The sequence below is a fragment of the Mobula hypostoma genome, chromosome 21 (assembly GCF_963921235.1).
Source record: "Mobula hypostoma chromosome 21, sMobHyp1.1, whole genome shotgun sequence".
NCBI classification, from domain to species: domain Eukaryota; kingdom Metazoa; phylum Chordata; class Chondrichthyes; order Myliobatiformes; family Myliobatidae; genus Mobula; species Mobula hypostoma.
In genome coordinates, this window is record NC_086117.1 from 14,912,517 (window position 1) to 14,928,709 (window position 16,193).

The following is a 16,193-nucleotide window of genomic DNA, read 5'->3' on the forward strand; positions in this document are numbered from 1 at the left end:
AACTTTATTGAACCATATGTAGTAAATTAAGAAGCTTATATAATGATATATTGTCATGGTTTACATATAACCTCAATGTAGTATTAAAATTCTCAAGGGTCTAGCTTCCCCTAGATACGCCATATATATTTTCAGTACTTGATAGTTCAAATGGTGAGCGATATTTGCTCTCATATTCAGTACCAAAGGTGACTACCATATTAGTGAAAATTCCGGCATTAGCTCCAGGATTCATACTTAAAACATGTGATGATCTATTGCTGTTTTTAACCATTTCCATTGGCTCTACCCGCATATTTAAAGAGTGGTTGCCACTTCTATTCCAACTCAGAAGAGGTCAATTACCTAGCAGACTTGAACTGCCCGTATGGAGTCTGCTGAGTGTGTAATTTTAAAGTTGGCCTAAAAATTAATGCTTACAATTAATATAAAATAATCTTGGGTTGGGCTGGTGCATGTAGAATGGCATTCAATCTGCAAATGCTAGTCCTTGGAAGATTCAGAACAAATTTTTCTTCTTTGTTACAAACCTGCGCACTTTGTTAGTGTTTACTGTACCTTAAAGCGAGTTCATTATGGGTTCTGCTTGATTAATGAGCTCATGTAATTCAACTACATTTCTTCTACCTTTAGTCATACTTGATGCTCCTGATACTGTGCTAATTGAGAGAAATTTGGGGAAAAGAATTGACCCAGAAACCAAAGGTAATATTGTACTTAATTGTTAACTCTCATACTTCTATAACTAAGTCCAACATTTTCATTGTTTCTTTTCTTATCCTCTGTATCTCATTTAAACTGCATTATTTTAACGTTGGACCCTGCAATTTTCTATGAGAAAACATTAATTGTTCTATTTGTCTTCTGATACATTGTAATTAATAGTATATTCAGTGGCATTTTGCAAAAATATTACAAGGAACATTAAAAGTATTTTCATATTAGGATAAGAAAATTTATAATGATGTTGTTAGCCCTAATGTGGTGGAGGTGTCTAGTTCATTACACCCTGGGGAAAAGGAGACTAGTTAGTTTGCTGTTTATATTAACCTGTTATCACTAAGAGTATCACAAGAGAACATTATCTAATATACAGAGCTTAGTTTCAGTTTTTGACTACCTGTAAGTATCATTATCACCCCTGCCTACCAATTGTTCTAGAACAAACTTCCATGCAGAGATAATTTTTTCTCTATGGTGCTCACAGTTTCACAGCAACCTTTCAGTCCAATTTCAATTCTGCCCAAAATTCTAGTCAAGTAATTATATGCTTTATGACCAATGGTTGTGGCATTTTATTCACTCACTTCAGTAAAGATTTCCTCATCTTGCCTTCCTGTTTTTCCTGCATGGGCTAGTGTTGAAACACCAACACTCTCGCTAACCTGTCTGTCCTAGCTTAGCCATAGGTTCACATTGGGAATAACTCAAGTTTCTATTCCTTATCCTGCTGGTATCCCAGTATTATTGTCCATACTTTCTTTAAAATAAATAAGCATGTTCTTCATTGTCTCCAGTTTATTTTGTTAGAAGTAGGCTTGCATTTGTTATGATCCTAACTCCTCATCTTTAACTGTTTAACTGTTCTTATTTAAATCCTCTAACAGATTTTCATTGTTCCACAATGATATTTATGACATCAGATATTTGACACCATTGCATCAAAATTAAATTGAATTGAAATATTTTCAAAATTTGGAGAGCAATTGGTCATTTTTGAATGTATAATTTTAATTACTAATATTCAAAGCTGGTGGAATAAAATATTCTATGATCCTATAAGTATTTTAATAGTACTTTTTCTATTGTTCATTCATTTCAAATGCTGTATGTTTGCACTACCTTCATTATTAGCTGACTCAGGTTTGAGTTTGCTATCGCAAATTTAATTGATCAAGAAGTATTTGTGATTGAAGAATAGGAAAAAATGCTGAAGTATTTTGACAAGTCTATTAGCATTTATAACTAAAGAACAGAGTGCAATTTTTTTTAGAAATATATCATACAATTTTCAACTGGCCAACATCAACCAAGATACAGAATCGTCTGGAGAAACCTCCCGAGATAACTGAGGAAGAAACTGTAAAAAGATTATTGGAGTACCGCCGAGTCAGTCATGGGGTACTGAATAGCTACAGTAAAAAATACCATATCATTAATGCTGATCAGCCTAGTGTTGATGTTTTTTCACAGGGTAAGTAATATCGCAACGATTACTTAATTATAAGCAAAACTGCTAAACTATCATGATAGCTGCCATTTTGGTCGCAAGAGATATCATGGGTACATCCATTTGTTACAGATTGTCAAATGTCTGGGAATTGATTTTAAATCTAGTCTAGGCTAAGAAGTGATTCCCTGGGGTATCAGTCTAATAGTCATCTACACTGATTTCCAATAGCATTGATGACCATAAGAGTATAAAAATGTCTTGTTTTTCAATAAACAGATAAAATACATAATTGCACATAAATACCTTTTCAAGAGTATTACCTATAAAGATACATTTGACACAGTAATCCTATTTTGCAGTGTTAAGAAGGAAATTCCTCATCCAGTGATTTTTTTTAATTCACACGGCAGAAGATCATGTAGGTACAGGTTACTCTTCCTTCCAGAAACTTGGGGATGTGACCAAGTAACAGCAGACTGTGAAACAAGATATGCTTAGCCATTCAAAATATTACTTTGTATTTTAATTCAGTAGGCCAGGTGCCTTTTAAAACTGCACCTCTTAAAATCAGATCATGTTCTTTGCATTCCTTATGATTTTTAAAGTGACAAAATGAAATCCTGTACAAAGTGAATGTGGATGTACACCAACATTGAAGTTTAGATGTATTTTTCTGGTTAGGATCACAGCGCCGTGATGCTGGACATTCCTATCTATCACTTATTTATTTAGTTAGTTCAGACAGGAATTTTTAATGATTAGTAGCCAACCATCACTTGTTCACACTCCCTTGTTAGTAAAACCAATTAATAATTAAGGGTTAAGAATTAATCCATTTAATATACCACAACTAAAAGTTCTAAGAACAAAATTACAAGATGAATGATACCGACTGATTGACACCATTAGGCATATTATAAAAATATATTTTGAAAATAACTTCTTTACCGTGCCTATGGCCTGTTCTTCATCAAGTTATGGTATAGCTTGCACTGTTGTAACTATATGTTATAATTATGTGGTTTTTGTCAGTTTTTCAGTCGGTTTGTCTTGTGTTTCTGTGATATCACACCGGAGGAATAGTGTATCATTTCTTAATGCATGCATTACTAAATGACAATAAAAGAGGACTGCGTGTCCTCATAATCTAATCTAATCTTAACAAATTGGCATTTATGAAATTATAATTTAACTATGATAAAATAATACTAGAAACTGTAATCTGAAAATAAAAACTAAATCTATATGTGTGTGTTTCATTATGAAGTGTGTACTAATACTACTCAGAGAACAACAATAAAAGTTAGCAATGCTGCATGAAGTCTATGGTTTTTCTTTGGAAATAGGTGTCCATTACCCATCTTAGTATTTGCAACCATATTAGACTACTGAACTTCATATTCCCATTTACCAATGGAAAACTTCCAATCAACATTAACATGAAAATTTAATATTGTTTTCTAAATTTTTGTTCTGCTTTTCAGCATATATTGTACTAAGTGGAGTGAAAGGAACATATAATATATGTTAACTCAGTGTCCATGCAGGATAATTTTACATGTACTGCAAAGTCAAACCTGTCAGAATATGCTTGATTTCCCCTCTTGCTGTGATTACTTTAATGGATTGTAGCTTTCAAGCACATTACTCCTGGATAGCCCAAGCAGAGCATAGTCACAGTATGGTAGGACTATTTGATTTGTAATATGATTTTAAACAAAGCACTGTAATATTAATTATAAACTTATCTGACCATTAATGAACTTCCATTCTGCAAAATAGTGTAAACCATTAGTGGTCACTGATCCATATACGTGAATATTTGTATTTATTCAATGAAATTAATTCCTAGATTGAAAGAAGTATAAAATTCTATTTGAAACTTATTTTTGAAGCTTAATGCTTTCTGCTCGTGCACTGCAGGCTTTCTACATTTTGCAACTGTGAAAGCTAATCAGCAGGGAATCATTACATCTAATTACTCTGCAGATAATTACTACAAATGGGGCAGAGGGAAGGAGGAATCCCCTACAAATGGGGCTTAACAAGATTCATACTGCATGAGCTTCTGGCCTTCTAGTATTATTAATGTTCAGGGTTGTATCTGATTATTTTTTTATGATTATCATTCTCCACAGTTCTGAGCCATGTCCAAAGCCGGCATCGATCCGTTGCCCCCTACACACCAAGAATCATTCTCCATGGACCCCCCGGCAGTGGTAGAAGCCTGCAGGCAGCAATGATTGCTGAAAAATACAGGATTGTTAACGGTGAGTGGTAACTCAGTCAGACTTTTTGTCTTTATTGAACTCTTGTCTCTTCCTGTTTCTGTCTTGTATAAATAGGTTGCTTTAAAACTTTACAATTTGTTTGTAAGTATATTATAAATCCATGGACCTGTTCATATTACAATAATGCCTCCAGAAGCAGAACATTAGAGTATAGCTGCCAGGTCAATGTTTCCACGTACCATCTTCAATGGCATTTTTATATATATATATGTAGCATATTTACACTCAGTGGTTACTTTATTAGGTACCTCCTGTACACCATTGTTGTAACATGTGGTTATTTGAGTTACTGTTGCCTTCCTGTCAGCTTGAAACAGACTGGTCATCCTCCTCTGACCGCTCTCATTCACAAGCTGTTTTTGCACACAGAACCGCTCACTGGAATTGTTCTTTTTTTGTTTTTCACACCATTCTCTGTAAACTCTAGAGACTGTAATGCATGAAAATCCCAGGAGATCAGGAGTTTCTGAGATACTCGAACCACCCCATCTGGCACCAACAATCATTCCACAGTCAAAGTCACGATTGGATAAACTGAGTTTATTCTTACTGGAATGAAGGATGCTGTGGGGTGATTTTTTGAGGTTTATAAAATGATGAAAGTCATAAGTAAAATATATAGTCAGAGTATTTTTTTCCAGGACAGGAGAGCCTTTGAGGTCATAGATTTAAGGTGAAAAAGGAGAAATTTAAAGGAGATCTGAGGGTTAAGTTTCTCACACAGAGGATGGTATTTTCCTGGAAGAAGCTGCTTGAGGAGGTGGTAGAAGCAGATGCAATTACAATGTTTAAAAAGCATTTGGACTGGTATTTGGATAAGAGGGAAACAGCCCTAATGCAGGCAAGTGTAATTAGAGTACATCAGGGGTTCCCAGCGTGGGGTCCACAGACCCCGTGATTAATGGTTTTGGTCTTTGGCATTAAAAGAAGGTTGGGAACTCTTGGAGTAGATAGACATCACAGAAACATGGTTGAAGTAGGCTGAATGTCCTACTTCTCCACTGTATGTTTTTTAGTCTTCACCTATTCAGGTAAAAGCACCAACCACCCTCTTCTCTGAATAAGTAGGAAGTTAACTAAGGAGCACTGCTTTTAAATTGGTATCTATAAAGATAGATTTTGATGTTTAGTTATGTTTATTGGAAGTTTTCATCAGAAATGTTCATTGGAAGGCACTAAGGTCTTTTCATTTTCCTGTTACCATCTGATTTGTTTCATATTTTCAGATTCCTTTGTGAAAAAATTCAATCTGATCAACTTATTTTGGTTGTTACTATTCTATTTTCCTCAGCCAAATAACCCATTCCTCAGTACTTTTCCCCACATTTTCATTGGGAGGCTACCATTTACTCTGCAGCCCTAAATGGAGAAGGCATTTAAGAATCAATCACACTGTGTCTGGAGTCACATATGGGCCAGACTGGGTAAGGACAGCAAACTTACCAGCCTAAAGTAAGCCAGAAGGATTTTATTGACAATCCAGTAGTTTCATTATTACTATTATTGATGCTAGTTTTTAATTCCATATTTACTTAATTACTTGAATTTAAATTCCTGAGCTAATATGATGGGATTTCAACTTGTTTTTCTAAAACAATGGTCTTTGGATACCCTGGTCCAGTAATTTAGTTACAAGATTTAATGATTTGGTTGTCCATTGTTTCCAATGATGACCAAAACTTGTGTCAGAGGAGTTTTATACTGAAAAAGCCATTGCACTGTGGCAGTTCCACTCTCTCAGCCTCAAAAATCTTGGTTCAATGGTACAAAAAATCGTTACGACTGGAGACCTCCCTAGCTGCAGGTGATAGCCATGATGCCTTCTGTACCTTGTCATACCCTTCACTCTCCACGAAGCATTGCAGCACCACCTTCTTAGCCATTGGATCCTGTAGTTGAGCTCATCACCCAGTCTGCTGGAACTAGCTTCGCATGCTGGGGTAGGCATGTCCCTATCTCACCAGGGTTGGAGGTTCCCGGCCATCCTCAGCTGGTTTAGCCCACCAGTTGAAGCAGTGTACTGGGGTGTGGCAGCTGTATGGGTTGTCCAGGGAGGGGTAGCGCCTCTGGTGGTGGGCTTGTCGTGCTCTACCCAGGGGCAAACCGTTCACCTTTGGTCCCCACCTGCCACCCAGCTCTCACCTGTGGCTCCAAATAATAAGACTTAATACAACTGTAGTTTGTACACTATTGCAATGATATTTTCAAATGCTGTCATGTCTGCTTCTTCTCCGTACTGTTAGATGATGTACAGGAAGTAGCCCAAATACGTTTTTGTGCATTTTGTTTTTCATTTACTTGTGATGTTTCAGTCGACCACTTAACCAGTATATTGCAGCAAGTTTAGTGTGAGAGACAAAAACTAAAGAGTTTTCTTTAATGGGGAAATGTTTATCTTTCATTAATATATATCATAAGGTATGTATAGACGGTAACATATAAGAGCAGAATTAGATCATTCAGCTCATCATATAATATAATGTGTGGTTCTCACCAAACATTTGAGAAAAGTATCATTGAGTTACCCATATGAAAATTGAACCAAAGTGCAGTTATTTTATATAATATTCCTCACAAACTCAATGTCAATTTAAATATCAGTTTGAAAAACAGAACAAGAGTTCTCTGTTGCTATTGATGAATGTTAAAAATCCCTTGGCACTATTATAAGAACAGAAAAGAAAGTTCTCTCTGTGATCTGGTGAATAGTGCTGTCTCAAACAATGCCACTGAAAAGAAGTGGGTAATTCACCATATAAAAATGGGGCATCTCAGTGTTCATAATGAGAAGTATTTTCTCTCTCTTCAGCTCAGAGACTTTATGTTGCAGTGAAGCTGATAACAGTGTCATTTACTGTGATATTTGGCACATTAGTGATTGCCAAGATCAGTAACCCCCTTAACCAATTAAATCTAAGTATGGAGAATATAAACATAGCAACAACAATAGAGTCAGAAAATCAAAGTACTGCGTATGATAGAAAACTCAGCTTTAAAAACAAATTCCTGTAAATAGTCAACAAGTCAGATAGCAGATACAGATAAAGAAATATTCTTTCAAGTGGATGGTCTTCCAGTGGCATTTGATGTTTGGCTCGGCATGCATCCCGGGAAATCATGCATAGTTCATGGAACATAATTCTCTTTTACGTAGCTGCTCAGGGCAATCTTCGATTAGGGCCATTACATCCTTTTCCAGACCACCTTTGCAAAATATTTTCTGATGATTCAATTATATGACTTTTAACCTTGTTTTGGCTCCTTCCCATTAGAGTCAGTATACAATGGATTCCAGTTAATTGGTCCATCGGTTAATCGGGGCAGCCAATTATTTGGAACAACTCTTAAAGAACAAAAACTAATCAAGAAAATTGCCAGGGTTCCTTTTGTTTATTTGGGACATTATGCTGCTTAACTACGGCAGGAGACTATAGCCAGACAGGTTCTAACTAGAGTCAGTTGCAAGTACTTGTGTAGCCATTAGATGCTACACCATGCTTAGAGCAAACAGTTTTTAAATAGGGTCATTTGCATATCTTGGTGTACAAAAAGCAGTGATTTTTGTCAGTGATAGTTGGTAAAAAATAAGCAGTAAGGCAATTCAGGACATTTTTGCTCACTGCGGTTTCAAGCATTCAGGCTTAAAGATGCCTGAAATGGACTGGAGTGAAAATGAATTAACCAGTACTTCAGTGAGTGAGGAACTAAAGTTCAAAGCAAATTTATTCTCCAATTATCAGTATGTCACCACATTCAACTCTGAGATTCATTTTCTTGCAGGCATGCTTGGTAAATCTTAATAACCATAATTGATCCACCTGAAGTCAATAATCAGCTCCTTGGTCTTGCTGACATCAAGTAAGAGCTTGTTATGCTACCACTCAGCCAGATTTTCATCTCCTTCCTAAATGCTAATTTATCACCACCTTCAGCTATGAAGAATTTGAAGGTATCAACAATCATCTTGAATGTTACAACAAGAATAAAGATTTGGGGGATGCAGTCGTCGACAGCATTGTATAAAGGCAGTTTGTTATTTGCACGAGGTGTCTGCACTGATTTTGTTCATTGTATACACTGGATGAATTCTTCCATTGATAACTATTAGAATTAATGCATGGTTTTATAGTACTGTAGTAGTTTTGGTAGCGTTCTAATTATTACACTTAAATGCATAATTTGTTACTCAGTTTTCTTTTTTTAATATCTTTTTAACTATTTCGATAAAACTTCGTCTGATTGGGGCAGCTACTCAATTGGGCCAAAATTATTGGACCAGTGTGTCCCAATTAACTGGACTCCACTGTGCTTGCTCATTCTGATTGCCTTCTGATAATTTAATTGGTGTTTTCAATGCACCAGCTAATTATTTGGCAGCTTTACACATTGAAATGTATAATTCTGTTCCAGTATCTGGGCTTTGCTGCTAAAACCAACATTTATTGCCTAAACTTAACTGCCCTTGAGAAAATGCCATTGAGGTACCATCTTGAGCCACTGCAGTCCTTTTAGTAAAGACACTGTCCTTGTGATGTTGAGAAGGGAGTTCCAGGATTTACACTGTACTGACCACAGACAAAGGATCAACAATACATTTTCAAGGCAGGGTGGTGTGAGGCTTGGTGGGGGAATTGGCAAGTATATTATTCCCATGCACATGCTGTGCCAGTCCTTGGTGGTAAAGGTCAGCTTATCCTGGGAAAATAACATTTTGTGGATGTGCACAATGCCATCGCATTATGGTGGAGGGAATAGGACAGAGAACAGTACAGAACATAAACAGTCCCTTCGATCCACAATATCTATGCCAAATATGATGCCAAAGTAAACTAAATCACTTCTGCCCATTATGTGATGCATTACCCTTCATCTCACATGTCTACTAAAAGCCTCTAAAATGCCACTATTATGGTCATAGAGTCATACAGCACTAGAACAGGGCCTTTAGTCCAACTTATCCATGCCTACCACAGCATTCCCCCGCTAGTCCCAGATGCCTACATTCAGCGCATAACCCTTCAAGCCCCTTCCCTCCATGCATCTATCCAACAACACCTTATATTCCGTATGGGTAGCCTCCAACCTGATGGCATGAACATTGACTTCTCTAACTTCCGCTAGGCCCCACCTCCCCCTCGTACCCCATCTGTTACTCTTTTTTATGCACACATTCTTTCTCTCACTCTCCTTTTTCTCCCTCTGTCCCTCTGAATATACCTCTTGCCCATCCTCTGGGTCACCCCCCCCCCGTCTTTCTTCCCGGACCTCCTGTCCCATGATCCTCTCGTATCCCCTTCTGCCTATCACCTGTCCAGCTCTCGGCTCCATCCCTCCCCCTCCTGTCTTCTCCTATCATTTTGCATCTCCCCCTCCCCCTCCAGCTTTCAAATCCCTTACTCACTCTTCCTTCAGTTAGTCCTGACGAAGGGTCTCGGCCTGAAACGTCGACTGCGCCTCTTCCTATAGATGCTGCCTGGCCTGCTGCATTCACCAGCAACTTTGATGTGTGTTGCTCAAATGCCTTGTATGTTGAATTGTATCCACCTTCACCACTTCCTCTGGCAACATTCCAGATACTCACGACTCTCTGTGTGAAAGAACTTACCTGTAGGTCTCTTAAATTTCTCCACTCTTATCTTGTATCTGTGCCTTGTAGTTTTCGACTCACCTCCTGGGGAAAAGACTATTACTGTCCGTCTTATCTATATCCCTCATTCTCCTGTACTGCATGGAATACAGATCCAGCATGGCCAAACTCTCCCTATAAATCATACAGCATCTTGTAAATCTCTTCTACACCCTCCCCAGACTTGTATAACTTCAAAAAAGTGTCCCTACTCCTGAACTCAATGCCTTGACCGATGAAGTGCCTTCACCACCCTGTCTACTTGTGGAGCTGCTTTCTTCTGTATAAATAGCTTTCTTGAATATAAATAGGGCAGATTGTGCCATTAGACTCACAAATACTGGAACTTGCCACCAGCTTGCCAGTTTCAGGAAACTGCTCTGTTTTCACAATTAAAACATAATCTTATTTGCTAAGGCTTAGGTTTATGCATTTGCTTACTTGCTAGCTGGGATGGCATCTGATGTTATCCACAGACCTTTTGCATTAAAAATAAAATCTGAGGATTCTCCATTAACCTGTCGAATTTTCTTTTCCTTTTCCATTTTAACATGACACTACAGTATATAACTCAGGGCTTTTCAGAATTCAGAGTTCAATTCTGGTGCTATTCTGTAAGGAGTTTCTCCTCTTGGAATGCGTACATTTTGTCTGAGCCCTCTAGTTTTCTCCCATAGTCCAAATATGTGCCGGGTAGGTTAATTGGTCATTGTAAATTGTCCCATGGTTAGGTTAGGGTTAATCACGTTTGTCAGGTGTGGCTCGTAGTGCTGGAAGGGCCAATTCCACACTGTATTGTTAAACAAATAAATAAACGCAACACACATCAAAGTTGCTGGTGAACGCAGCAGGCCAGGCAGCATCTATAGGAAGAGGCGCAGTCGACGTTTCAGGCTGAGACCCTTCGTCAGGAATAAATAAACTATTTTTTTCTCTGCATTCTCTGTCACAATAACACCTCTGACATCAGCATTAACTAATTAAAAGCAAATGCCCACCTAAGGTCAAATATGTAGATCAAGTTTACTTTCATAGAAACATAGAAAATAGGTGCAGGAGTAGGCCATTCGGCCCTTCAAGCCTGCACCGCCATTTATTATGATCATGGCTGATCATCCAACTCAGAACCCTGCACCAGCCTTCCCTCCATACCCCCTGATCCCCATAACCACAAGGGCCATATCTAACTCCCTCTTAAATATAGCCAATGAACTGGCCTCAACTGTCTCCTGTGGCAGAGAATTCCACAGATTCACCACTCTCTGTGTGAAGAAGTTTTTCCTAATCTCGGTCCTAAAAGGCTTCCCCTTTATCCTCAAACTGTGACCCCTCGTTCTGGACTTCCCCAACATCGGGAACAATCTTCCTGCATCTAGCCTGTCCAATCCCTTTAGGATTTTATACGTTTCAATCAGATCTCCCCTCAATCTTCTAAATTCCAACGAGTACAAGCCCAGTTCATCCAGTCTTTCTTCATATGAAAGTCCTGCCATCCCAGGAATCAATCTGGTGAACCTTCTTTGTACTCCCTCTATGGCAAGGATGTCTTTCCTCAGATTAGGGGACCAAAACTGCACACAATACTCCAGGTGTGGTCTCACCAAGGCCTTGTACAACTGCAGTAGTACCTCCCTGCTCCTGTACTCGAATCCTCTCGCTATAAATGCCAGCATACCATTCGCCTTTTTCACCGCCTGCTGTACCTGCATGCCCACTTTCAATGACTGGTGTATAATGACACCCAGGTCTCGTTGCACCTCCCCTTTTCCTAATCGGCCACCATTCAGATAATAATCTGTTTTCCTATTTTTGCCACCAAAGTGGATAACTTCACATTTATCCACATTAAATTGCACCTGCCATGAATTTGCCCACTCACCCAACCTATCCAAGTCACCCTGCATCCTCTTAGCATCCTCCTCAGTTAACACTGCCGCCCAGCTTTGTGTCATCCACAAACTTGGAGATGCTGCATTTAATTCCCTCATCCAAGTCATTAATATATATTGTAAACAACTGGGGTCCCAGCACTGAGCCTTGCAGTACCCCACTAGTCACTGCCTGCCATTCTGAAAAGGTCCCGTTTATTCCCACTCTTTGCTTCCTGTCTGCTAACCAATTCTCTATCCACATCAATACCTTACCCCAATACCGTGTGCTTTAAGTTTGCACACTAATCTCCTGTGTGGGACCTTGTCAAAAGCCTTTTGAAAATCCAAATATACCACATCCACTGGTTCTCCCCTATCCACTCTACTAGTTACATCCTCAAAAAATTCTATGAGATTCGTCAGACATGATTTTCCTTTCACAAATCCATGCTGACTTTGTCCGATCATTTCACCGCTTTCCAAATGTGCTGTTATCACATCTTTGATAACTGACTCCAGCAGTTTCCCCACCACCGACGTTAGGCTAACCGGTCTATAATTCCCCGGTTTCTCTCTCCCTCCTTTTTTAAAAAGTGGGGTTACATTAGCCACCCTCCAATCCTCAGGAACTAGTCCAGAATCTAACGAGTTTTGAAAAATTATCCCTAATGCATCCACTATTTCTTGGGCTACTTCCTTAAGCACTCTGGGATGCAGACCATCTGGCCCTGGGGATTTATCTACCTTTAATCCCTTCAATTTACCTAACACCACTTCCCTACTACATGTATTTCGCTCAGTTCCTCCATCTCACTGGACCCTCTGTCCCCTACTATTTCTGGAAGATTATTTATGTCCTCCTTAGTGAAGACAGAACCAAATTATTCAATTGGTCTGCCATGTCTTTGCTCCCCATAATCAATTCACCTGTTTCTGTCTGTAGGGGACCTACATTTGTCTTTACCAGCCTGGTCTTTTCCTTTTTACATATCTATAAAAGCTTTTACAGTCAGTTTTTATGTTCCCTGCCAATTTTCTCTCATAATCATGTCATTAAAGTAGCTATTTTACACAAGATATAACTGAAGCAGTTAGCTGCTTGCCAGTGATCACAAATAGTTACAGTAGTCTCACAATTTCAGTGAATAGTCTGTTGCAAGAGAATTTTTTTTAGACATTTCTGTAAATGGGTAGCACATTATATCTGAGTAAATACATTAGCATGGCATTTCTCAAAGGGAGCTGTAGGGTTAAAATTACTTCAGTTTTATTTGCAGGTGGGGGATACAGCTTCCTTAAGACAATAATTTTAGGGGAAATTATGAAGTAAAAGTAACAATAAATAAAATCAACATTTTAAATATTCCGCCGTTCTGTTTCTTTCAAAACGTGCTAGTTCATCTCAGTATTATACTTTGTCTCATTCTAATTTAAAAATACTATCTTTTGGAGAATGCATGAACTTTTTAAAACTGTTTTTATTGCTTGATCTTAGAAAATACTTCTAAATATTTACCTTTTGTTGAAGGAAATGCTGTGGAACCTTCATGCTGATGAAAATCAGTTTTGTTTCCAAAGAAGAGATGTTTCTGAGTGTATACTTTTAATACAATTGTTCCAGGTTCAAAATTCAAAGTAAATTTATTATCAAAGTATATGACTATCACCATATACAACCCTGAGATTCATTTACTTGAGGGCATACTCAATAAATCCAATAACCATAATAGAATCAATGAAAGACCACATTGAAAGCACAGTGCGCAAGGCAACATACTATGCAAATACAAAAAGAAAGAAGAACAAATAGTAAATAAATAGGCAATAAATATTGGGAACATGAGGTGAAGGGTCCTTGAAAGTGAGTCCATAGATTGTGGGAACAGTTTAGTAATGCGGCAAGTGATGTTCAGTAAAGTTATCTCCTTTGGTTCATGAGCCTGATGGGTGAGAGGTAATAACTGTTCCTGAATCTGGTGGTGTGATTCCTGAGGATCCTGTACCTTCTTCCTGATGGCAGCAGCGAGAAGAGAGCGTGACCTGGGTGGTGAGGGACCCTGATGATAGATGCTGCTTTCCTATGACAGCGCTCTGTGGAGGTGTGCTCAATGGTGGGGAGGACTTTACTTGTGATGGACTGTGCTGTGTCCATCACTTTTTGTAGGATATTCTATTCAGAGGGCATAGTTGTTCCCATACCAGGCTGTGATGCAGCCGGTCAATATACTTTCCAATGCTCATTCATAGAAGTTTGTCAAAGCTTTAGGTGTCATTCTGAATCTTCACAACTGATATAAAATGAGAGTTCAATCTTGAATATTTTATAAAGCCGAATGCTTAACCTTAATTTTCTCTTTTCTCTTTTGTATGCTGCCTGCTTTGCCACATTTGTTTATGTAGACTTATTTTTTGTTTACAAATCACTCTGCATTTGCATTTTTAGTGTTATAGCAGTGACTGTACATTCATCTGAAATTTGATTGCAGTGATTTTACTGGAACCAGATTTCAAGAAGTAGAGCAAAATACATATCTACCTTTATAGAGTTCTCAATTGGGAATGAAATTCTAAGGAAGTTTCTCCTGTTTAATCTGTTATTCTAGACACACGGCATCTGGGCTAGAGTTTGAAGATCAAATCCTGCATATGCTAGAAATCTGAAATAAGAACAAAAAGTGCTGTAAATACTCAGTAGGTGTTTACTTGAAAGAGTCATTGTAATTAACATAGAAACATACTCAAAGCATACTCAGACTGCATTGGTGGAAAGAGAAATCAAGTTAACATTTCAGGGTGAACACCCTTCATCAGATTAGAGGGTTCTCTGTTTCTCTTTGCACAGAAACTGCCTTATCTATTGTTTTGACATTGGTTAATTGATCTTTTTCATGACACCAATCATATATGAGGCCCTCCATTGGTCAGGGTTGACCATAGATGTTGCGCCCCAGCTGTCTATGTGATGTGCAAGCCACTACGTAAACCAGGGTAGTGACATTTCAAAAAGAGGACACAATCATCTTTCTCTAGCCTCCTCCTTTTGTCCAGGACATGGGCACTAAAACTATTTCAAGTTATATCATCGTCAGTTTTCATTTGGATTCCCACCATTTGTACTAGGAACGTTAAGATTAAGGTTAGCAATCACATTCAAGTGGTTAACACTTGTAAACTTCTATAAGGTTGATTCAATTTTATAATGATATATATCTTCATTCTAAGCCTTGAAAGAAAATATCTGATTGATCACACTTCTTTATATTAGAAAAATAGCGACTCTTGAATATGCTTCCAAATTAAGCACAGGAGTCCTTTTACTAAACAGTGCAATTTGATGCAATGCAATATAAGTTGGACTGCAGTTATATGGGACATTGGATAATTACTCTGCTGCTTATTAAGTATACATAAAGTTACTTTTTAATAATGAATGCCCACTGGATTTACACTTAGCAGATGTGCTATCTATTTTTTAAAGAAGATTTAGTAAAATTTGAATAAGGAATGTAATGAAAATAAATTTTGAATTTATGTAGCACCTTTTACAGCCTTAGGATATTGCAAATAATAGCATAATGGACTGACGACTTTGGAAGTCTTGTAGCAGGAGTAAACCTGGAGTAGTTAGCACCCAGTATCACAGTGGTTAGTTGATTTTTGCTTAGATTGGGGCACGCACTGCCTGTCATCCAAGGTTCTAGAAGAACTCCCTTCCTAACGGAAGAGCGTCTTGGGAGTTTTAAAAAAATATTTATTTTAACAGACAGATAGGTCCTTGGTTTAATGTCTTAATTGAAAGTGGGATATCTCTGACATTGTGGCATCCTCTGATATTAGTGCTGTAGTAAATGCTGGCACGGATCACATATTCAAGTTCAGCTGTGAGTTTTGATTCTGGAACCTGAGTGAAAGTGGTTCCTCTATTTTATATGAGTACACACACAGGTTGAATATTTCTTAAGCTAAGCATCATTATAATAAAAATATGTCCTTTGGAAGTCTTATTTTTGACTTGCTATTTTAATAATTAAGTATCAGTACTTTGAAAAGTACAGGTGATATGACAGCCATGTTCAACAGGCATTAAGTACTGATCACGTGTAATATTGTAATTAAGCAAACTTTGTACCAGTCAGCAAGGAATTTTTTTAACTTGAAATTTTACATATAAAGATTCCATTAAATATGATTCATACAGTTATTTAGTGTTTCAATCCATATTCATTTATTAA

At 37.8% G+C, this 16,193-nt stretch overlaps 1 protein-coding gene across 1 annotated transcript in view; it reads left to right on the forward strand.

Annotated features, from left to right (window-relative positions):
- The window catches only part of ak8 (adenylate kinase 8), a 155,903-nt gene that overhangs the window by 74,187 nt on the left and 65,523 nt on the right, over window positions 1-16,193 (forward strand). Inside the window, exons 7-9 of the mRNA XM_063073107.1 lie at window positions 634-705; window positions 1,994-2,194; window positions 4,312-4,443. Of these exons, the coding sequence (XP_062929177.1) occupies window positions 634-705; window positions 1,994-2,194; window positions 4,312-4,443 (405 nt within the window). The remainder of the gene's footprint in view (window positions 1-633; window positions 706-1,993; window positions 2,195-4,311; window positions 4,444-16,193) is intronic.